This window comes from Rutidosis leptorrhynchoides, chromosome 3 (assembly GCF_046630445.1).
Source record: "Rutidosis leptorrhynchoides isolate AG116_Rl617_1_P2 chromosome 3, CSIRO_AGI_Rlap_v1, whole genome shotgun sequence".
NCBI lineage: Eukaryota > Viridiplantae > Streptophyta > Magnoliopsida > Asterales > Asteraceae > Rutidosis > Rutidosis leptorrhynchoides.
The window spans coordinates 129667198-129676984 of NC_092335.1; the positions used below are offsets into that span (position 1 = coordinate 129667198).

Below are 9787 nucleotides of genomic sequence, written 5' to 3' on the forward strand. Positions count from 1 at the left end.
GTTGAGTTCATCAAGATTATTATTAAGTCAATTATAGTTAGAGATAATATGAAATGGTATGCATGCCGTCAGCTTTCGATGTAATGAAAGATTGTCTTTTCAAAAACGAATGCAATATTTGTAAAATGTATCATATACAGGTCAAATACCTCGCGATGTAACCAACTGTTATGAATCGTTTATAATCGATATGGACTTCGTCCGGATGGATTAGGACGGGTTATGAAAGTCCGACCTTAAGCACTTGACCTTTAAATTTGTCTCATTTTCAACCATAGCTTTCCACTTCACAATGTTAACGACCGTTATGTTGTCGTAGTATTAAGATAATTTAATAAAAGAATTTAAATAGTATAAATATATTTACTATAAATACACTTAGTATAAATACATTTAGTATAAATACGAAGATTAAATAATGACTAATAAAAATAAACGTATTATGCATAACTAATAGTTTTAAGAATAAACATTAGTATGCATAAAATAAATGTAAGTAACTATAAATAAATGTTAGATAACATAAATGTAAATGTTAGTATACAGAAATAAATGTCAGTAAACATAAATGATAATTAGGCGACAGTGTCGACCATATATTATTTAGGCAGTATAACCGACCATATATTATTTAGGTGATATAACCGACCATATATTACTTAGGTGGCAGAGCCAACCATATTATAAATGTTGAGATAATCGTGCTACCATATTATAAATGTTGAGATAATCGTGCTGATAACGTGTTAAGAGTTAGTAGTTTATAACTACCTTTGGCCTAAGCTTTGATAAATTCTTTATAGTATGAAGGATTAATAGCAGAGAGAAATAGCAATATATATTTCTTATTCATGCAAGAATTGGTATACCTTCTGTGATTACATTTAGGTATATATATATATATATATATATATATATATATATATATATATATATATATATATATATATATACTACAAATATTTACTATTGTAGAGTAGAAAAATTGTCATCCACATTTATTACTTCCCGTATATGTATAGACTTTTGTATTGACATTTCTATAACAATTTATATTTAATATTTAATAATAATAATAACAAAATGAGGAAGTAGTGTTAGAGTGTGTAGTTATGGGTTAGTCACGGTGAATCCACTATACGTAAATATATAATATAAATATATAAATATAAATATTATAAAACTAGAGTGGAATGTATATAAAATGCCGATATATACCGTACCTATCAACAAACATATATAAACACTAAAAAAAATGAATACATAAATGGAAAAAAAAAAAAAAATGAATCATCTAAAGGCTAAAACAGCCCATTGATCCATGAATCTCGTAAATAATGATCGACGATAAAATAAAATCATAAAATAAAATCATCTACCAATCGAAATCACACTTGGTCCTCTGAAATCCACCAGAAGCAACCCTACCATCATTAGTAATCGGAACCTTCAAATCACACTCAATTTTGGGTTTAAACTTAGGTTTAGCCCATCCAACTTTCAACCTAATCCTAAGTTTAAGCTTCAAATCAATATTATAAACACCATCATTGCTTTCGCTATCGTATTTCGATCGATCACCGTTTCCTAAAACCACCAACTGCTGACCACTAAACACCGTGCTTAAATCATGCTCCTTTTTATGTCCCAAATAAAACGTATCCAAATCCCTAGTCGAAAACCTCTTGTCATGATACTCCGCATTCGCTTCAATTTTATCGTAGTAAATTCCTATACGTTTGTTAGGGTTTCTAAACGTCATGTTAACCGCTAGATTGTAGTAAAGCGTGTTGTTGTTCGTGGACAAATTGAATTCGGTTAAAGTCGCTTCGTTGACATGGAACTTTGGCGCGTTGGGACGAAATATGAGCCAGAAGACGAGGACCGCGATACCTAACAAGACTAGAATTGTGATAATGATTTGAAAAATGAGATTGAAGATGCAACCACAAAGGCAACTGAAACACCATGAGAATGGGTTGCAGCCGCCACCACGGCTAGGTCGGTGGTAGGATCGAGGTTTTTTCGATGGTGGTGGGATTGATGGACCGTAGTAAGCTCCGTTCAGGGCAGGTTGATTTGAGTTGGCCATTTTGGATTGAGTATTTGATTTGTTTGTGAAAAAGGTTATATGGTATACAAAGGTATTTATAGTGGTTATGTTGATGGTCTATTAACACGATATTTTAAACGCGTTGTGTCATACGTTATAATTTTGGACACCACTTTCTACGTAACTTCCAACTCTTTGACTTGGTACATGGTGGTTTTATGTTATTTTATATGCTTATCATTTCACTAGGTAATTTAAATAATGGACTAGATTAGATCAAATAGTACAACACGCAAAATAAGAGGTTTTATATACGAGTAATAGTTTCACGTGTTAACGTGCCCATCTAATTGTGAATTTATAAGTTTATGAACGATATGTAGATAGATAAAGTTTGTTATTGAAGTGTATAAATTAAGTTGATTTCTAGAAGGAATACGTACTTTCACAGTTTCATTTTACGTACGTATTCACATTATTATTGTTATTGTTATAAATTATTAATATTAATTAATTATTTATTGTTTATAAAAAATAATTATAAAATACTTTTTTTTCGGCAAAAGAGAAATTACATTATTTTCGAACGACATACAACTGGGCTGGATCTGCCCAGGCAAACCCAAGCAACAATTAAAACATACCACACAAAAATCTAGCCCAAACAACCTACTACATACACAAATGATCATCGACTACATTTAAACCCCACAATTCTGCAACTCGTTGGATAGCACAGTTTTGTTTGACTTTAAAAGTCAACAATTTGCATTGCACAAAATCTTGAACTTCTTTACATATAGCAATATACACAAGCAGCAACTACCACTCGATTTATCACATTCCAAATGTTGTTAGAACCTGGATATCTTGTCAAATCCTGCACAATGCAATTAATATCATCTGGAAGACCTCTGAATACCAATTTATAACTTAAAATTTAAATTATCTATAAAAACCATACACCATTTGATTGCAATATTTCTTTGCATATCTTTTGAAACAAATGAAGTAATTTTTATTTGATTGCAATATTTCGTTCATCTTTACTCGAAGGCAAAGTAACTCCTTACATAAAGATCTCTAGTAAACTTGTATATTTTTGACTTTTTAACTCTAATTTATATATTATCATGTGTCCGTCTTTCAAACTTAATAATTAATCATCTAAATAAATAATATTAATATAATATGTTAAAAAGATAATGTTTAATTGTTTAGATGGGTTGAAATGTTGGCATCAAATTGCTAGTTTGAACTTGGAAGAAGTCGTTTTCTATGTGAAAAAGGACAAATAACAAGAGTTTAAATTTTATGAAAATATGTATGTTAATAAAATGTTGGGTTACCGAATACATACGCATTACTAAATCACGCGCTTTTACTTGTACTCGATAGTCGATATCGTTAGTCTTATTCAAATACCACCTGTTGTTATTAATCATTTTATGACCCACTTCCATTTGTAGGGTCAAATCTAATGACATGTGTAATGCGATGCATTGTATATCTGTTATATTTAATTCGATCGATGGAATGATCCATTGTTTTGAAGTAGATGAAAGTTTAAGTGGATCCTTTTTTAATCGTTTGGAATAAATTATTAATTGTCGAATTTGACAACCGGAAATAATAACATGCATGTGTTAGTCGTAGCAAAACATAATATACACCGAGTTTTTATGTTTTCATATCAACATATCAATTCGATTTTCTGCATGAATCCATTACGACTTTGAAAAATAAGTGATATATAATTAATTATTACGAGTATTTGTTTTATGTGCTAATGACTATTTAGATAATGAATATTACCGAATTATCCCTTTATTTAGGGTAGTTGAAAAAATGATTGATTATAAATACTAAAAAGATGATCTAAACTTAAGTTTACATTAATTTATTCGCAAAAACAACTTATGAATAAGTCAAAAAAAACACACCTTAATAACTCAACTTATTAAGTTTCGTGATATTAAGTTCACTAAGTCAAAAATGAGATTGGTACTTTTTCAAAGAGGTTTAAGAAGAAAAATAACAAATGAACTCTCTAAATCGTTCAAACCATAGCTAACTAATTATTTTAAACAAGAATTCGTGTTATAAGAAGAATTGTCAGAAAAATATTAACATTGCAAGTGGTCAATTTGGATAAAAGGTTCAATATCATCAAAATCAAGTTCTCTTATGTCAGTACGGATTGTTATGATTGTACTTTTTAAATTTTACGGATTGTTATTGAGTACTAGTAATTTTTTAATACCGTGACATACTATTAGAAGTTTAGAACATTACCGGTCATGTCCTCGGATTGGTCTGGGTTTCCTCTAAGGCAGTAGTTGGGGTCGAGTTATGCAACTACGGTAGATGAACGTGTGGATGGTTAAGTCCTCTGGGCGATCTCAAACTGATGTAAAAAAAAAAAAAAAATTCTTAATACAATTAGAGATGGTCCAATAATGCAAAACCCAAACCTGGTCCTAGGCCTGGCCCATTTTATAGCACACAATCAACCAAGCCCTAAGTAATTACATCCCAGACGTTGATTCAAATAAAACTGGGCTAAGTTATTATCTGAATTGAGCCCACCATATATAGTCCGTAACAGTTAGGATCAATATGTTCGACACCCCACACACACAACATGAATAAAATTTTCACGTGAAGGAACAAAAGTTTATAAGAAAAAGTCGAAGAACCAACTTTTAAGATTTTAGTAACTAACAAAAGTCGAACATTTAAAGTGAGTACTCCATGAAGAAAAAAAATATTGCAAAAGACGATATCATGCGTATCACTGCAACATAACTTTGAAAGCTTCCCAATTACGCTTCGAGACCCACTTTCCAGTTTCCACTATGCAATCTCATCCATCTTCCATAGACAATAATTTTGGTATAATTCGCCTTGTTTGGAAACAATGATTCAACACGACGACCATTAATTTTCGGAATATATGTCTCAAGCATTTAGATATCATGTTTATATGCAATAATATGTTTTTCAAATAATGGCACGAAACATGCAGGAGAAAACATTCTTGTGGTTGTGTACGTCGTTGTATGCAAAGTTTCTTCAATTCCCATTTGTAGATTCTAGTCTAGTATATATTCAAATGAAACCGTACGTTAATAAAATCATTACATATTCCGTATTTAATTAAAGTGTTTAAGAAAAATAATCAAATGCATATATAATTATAATAATACGCACTAAAATTTAAGTTGTTGGGCACCCTTTTTTCCTTAGTGCTATAAAACTTGGACCAATAGCAAGATGATCAGACGGATGTTAGTTGTTACCTGTCTTAGTTACAGCCATTAATTCATTATCATTATCAAAAATGAAAATGAAAGAATAAAAAGTATAGCATAAAATCTTTAATTTTGTATAGTAACGAACAATTTAAATATTGTTGACTGTCACCTCTATTACTGTAGCCTTCTCCACGAGAACTTGAGAAGGTTATTTCATTGTATAACAATCTGAATTTCTCTCTCCTCATATCACCGTAACATTAGCATCACTCGTTTCACTAACTAATAATTCATAATTAAACAATATTCACGAATATACTCCAAAAAACATAAAATCTACAACACTCAATACCATGATTACTCTCATGATATCTTTCACAGGAAGACCTAATACTGTGGATATCAATTAATGAACTGACTATATAAGTTTACCTAGATGAAGCTAGTAAAATTGAAATGATTAGTTTTATATAAAATACATATATAGTCATATAGATATAGATTCTTATCAGTTATCATATACAGCAATGTTTTAGCCACAGTTACAAGGTGCAACGTCAAAATCACCTTTCTCCTTGAGAAGATGGGTAATTAGGTAGTACTCCTTATTTTTATTGTTTATATTGCCGTATGATTATTCATATGAGAGGACGCATGTGAAGGTGACATTTAAATATATTTCATTAAATTATTGTAATTGTAATTACTAGCTTCATCATCCAAAGTATCAATATTTTTCAAGAGAAAGAAAATATATATATATATATAGGATCAATGGGTAAGTAACCAATCGGGGGAAGCAAATTTTTTTTTTTTCCATTTTTTTTGGAATTTTTTTTCCCGGCATCAAGATCGCACGAAAATATGAACATTTAGAAGAGACACTTCGTGATGAATGTTATTATTTAGGCGGGAAAACGATCGACAAAAATAACATTCAAGATAATATTGTTCGTGACGAATATGAACGTTTTTTTTTTTTTTTTCATATTTTGTGAAGTAAAATTTAGCCCGATTTAGAGTTTAGGGTTTAGGGTTTGGTGTTTTGGGTTTATTCTAAACCCTAAACCCTAAACCGTTCGTGTTAAAAACTCAATCTAAATCCTAAATCTAAACCCTAAATCTAAACCCTAAACCCTAAATTTCTAAACCCTAATATCTAAACCCTATAAACCCTAATATCTAAACCCTAATATCTAAACCCCAATAGCTAAAACCTCAAAATACGCTCGAAAAACACGATAATTGTTATATATTACTTCTTCGAGCGTTTTCCCGCCAAAATAAAAATATTTATCACAAAGTGTCTCTAGTAAATGTTCATATTTTCATCTCATCTATAATGTTCGTGAACAAAATTTTTTCAAAAAACAAAAAAAAAAAGTTTTTGTTCCACCCCGAATGGTTACTTCCCTCTTAATCCTACCACTATATATATATATATATATATATATATATATATATATATATATATATATATATATATATATATATATATATATATATATATATATATATATAAATAAATAATTGCCGCGATAATATTTTTGATGGCTATAGCTATCGACCATAATGTTCATACTAATGAATATGTTTAAGTTAAAATCTCAAAATATACTTTTTCAATGAGATGGAAATTGGAAAATTATGGTATTTGAAAAACTAAAATGACACACACAAATAGTGTATTAATCCAAAGCACCAAAATAGGCATACAGAAAATGAGTTCTAGTACAAATAGATAAAGTAGTGAGGTGGCACGCTTTGATTCTGCAACTTACTAAATAGAGTACTTAAAAACATACAAATTTCAAAAACGTACGTAACTCATAAGCAAAATCAATTTTATACATATTTTACATTTTACAAATAATTATAATATAAATATATGATAAAATCAATCATTTCATGTGAAATTTAACAATTGGACACATATCACTTGCTCCGTATGAAATAACACGAGTTGTAAAAATTTACAGTGCATAACTAATATTTGTCACATACTATGTCACATGGGGTGTCTATTTTTCATACCTAATAAAACCAAACCTCACTTAAATAAGCATTAAATTCGTCATGGACCATTATTTCATTAACAGAAAAACGAAAAAAGCTTTTATTCATTCGAACCCTATTCCTTCTTTTACTCTTTTTTCTTTTCCCTAAAAAGTCCAATATAATAATCAATCTAAAACTTTTATTATCAAACGTGTGGTAACATTAACGTTTTCCTATTGATAAATAAAACCAACTACACAAGTTGTTGAATCAAAAAAAGGTATACACAAGTTGCTAAAAATAAAATTAACGATCTAAATTAACACTATGTTTATTGTGACACAAACACGCAAATATAGACCCCAAGCACACATATACAAGTGCTTATACAAAAGAGACAACTGTCTTAAATAAGGACTGAAGGATCGAAGGCAAAGTACAAGACGAGGTCGTGCCTATAACACAATTATGAGTACTGTGCAAGAGCACAATAAGGCGTACTCTATAAAAGCAATTGTTAAATTAGAATGAAAAATATGATTCAACATCAAGAATATATATCTTACGAGTATATATTTTATATGTAACAATATTTATAATATATTGATAATGATCATACAACTTGTCAAACTTTTGTGAATTTGCAAAATAACTTTCGGCATCTTTCTATTCCCACCTTTTCCTTTATTCCCCTTCCAGCTAAATTTACAAATCCATCCATCCATTTAATCATGTAATTAAACATTAAAAAACAAAAATAAAAAGTGTGACAAGAAGAATTAACACTCAACAACTAACGCCGTTAAGTTCTCGTTAATTAACGTCTTGTCACACGTTAACACTACATCTTACAGATAACTGGTACTTAATCCCAGCACCAACAACAATCCCGGGAATCATAGAATTCTGTTTATTCCCAAACGGAATATAAGCAGGACACGTCACATGAATATGATACCTTCCGGAGATAAACCTCCCAACTCTCCATCTCACCCGTCCATTCATTTTAATCAAAATCGATATCGCACCGTTGGATTGATCTTGTGATAATGACGCCCCGTTGTACGGAGCCACAGGAACATTTGTACCGTACACAAAAGGTGACCAAACATTTGTGTCATGATGTCCTTGGTACACAGGTTGAATTCCAGTGAAGTATGTGATTTGTTGGCTACGGTAAGTAGCAAACGTGTCGAGTTTATCGTAGTAAATACCAATTCGAGAGTTAGGGTTATGGGACGAAACTGTGACTTGAAAATTGGATGATAACAGAATTGGGGCTGATACGTTGAAGGAGTAAATTGTGGCGTCTTGTAACGTGAATTTTGGTTTTTTGGGCTGTAGGATTGCCCATGTGATTAGGAAAATTAGGAGTACGATGAAGGCGAGGATTAGGAAACAGGCGCATAGTTTTCGGAGAAGTTTTGCTTTTTTGTTTTTGTGATGGGTGCATTCTTTGACGGACATGGTGGATTACGGTGGTGGATGGTGGTTTTGTTTATGATTGAGTTGTCAACAAGTGTGGACAGCAATTTGTTTTGGTAAGGGGAGCGGTAAAGAGAGGTATGGGATGCTTTGGTTTTAAGGGAATTTATTGTGGTGTGGGGTGGTAGTACTGTACAAGTTCACAATGCGGGATGTCATATAATTTATTCATCCATTTCAATTCGATAGTTAAAGTTAAATCATTTTTTTTATAGTTCCACCAAGTTTCATAAATTGATAAAAACTAGTTGTGGAGCCCCCGCTTCGCGTCGGAGGCTCCGTTTTGAATGCGAGTTAAAAAAAAAGTCTTGATCTATTTTGTAAAAAAGAATTTTTTTTCGATATTTAACATTGAATGGTTATTCCTTTTGTGAAAGTTGCTTCTTTTAGCGTTCGGGTTTTATTTAAAAAAAAAAGGTTAGTAAAGTGGGGGTTCGATTTGTATTTTAATAAAAGTTAGGGGGTTAAGTTTGTGAAATTTGAAAAAAATATACGTATAAAGTGGGGGTGCGATTTGTATTTTAATAAAAGTTGGGGGGTTAAGTTTGCGAAAATTGAATATTAGTAAAAAAAAAAAAGTTAGTAAAGTGGGGGTTCGATTTGTATTTTAATAAAAGTTAGGGGGTTAAGTTTGTGAAATTTGGGGAAAAACTATACGTATAAAGTGGGGGTGCGATTTGTATTTTAATAAGAGTATAAAGTGGGGGTGCGATTTGTATTTTAATAAAAGTTAGAGGGTTAAGTTTGCGAAAATTGAATATTAGTTAAAAAAAAAAGTTAGTAAAGTGGGGGTTCGATTTGTATTTTAATAAAAGTTAGGGGGTTAAGTTTGTGAAATTTGGGAAAAAACTATACATATAAAGTGGGGGTGCGATTTGTATTTTAATAAGAGTATAAAGTGGGGGTGCGATTTGTATTTTAATAAAAGTTGGGGGGTTAAGTTTGCGAAAATTGAATATTAGTAAAAAAAAAAAGTTAGTAAAGTGGGGGTTCG

At 30.8% G+C, this 9787-nt stretch overlaps 2 protein-coding genes across 2 annotated transcripts; both read right to left on the reverse strand.

Moving 5' to 3' along the window:
* Nucleotides 1–1276: 1276 nt before the first annotated feature.
* LOC139896809 (NDR1/HIN1-like protein 3) lies at nt 1277–2092 on the reverse strand. The gene has a single exon (XM_071879450.1). It carries the CDS (start codon nt 2090–2092, stop codon nt 1376–1378), a length of 717 nt encoding a protein of 238 aa, XP_071735551.1. The 3' UTR covers nt 1277–1375.
* Nucleotides 2093–7864: 5772 nt separating this feature from the next.
* Nucleotides 7865–8872, reverse strand: LOC139896810 (NDR1/HIN1-like protein 1). Its single transcript, XM_071879451.1, has one exon. It carries the CDS (start codon nt 8773–8775, stop codon nt 8137–8139), a length of 639 nt encoding a protein of 212 aa, XP_071735552.1. The 5' UTR covers nt 8776–8872; the 3' UTR covers nt 7865–8136.
* Nucleotides 8873–9787: the final 915 nt, after the last annotated feature.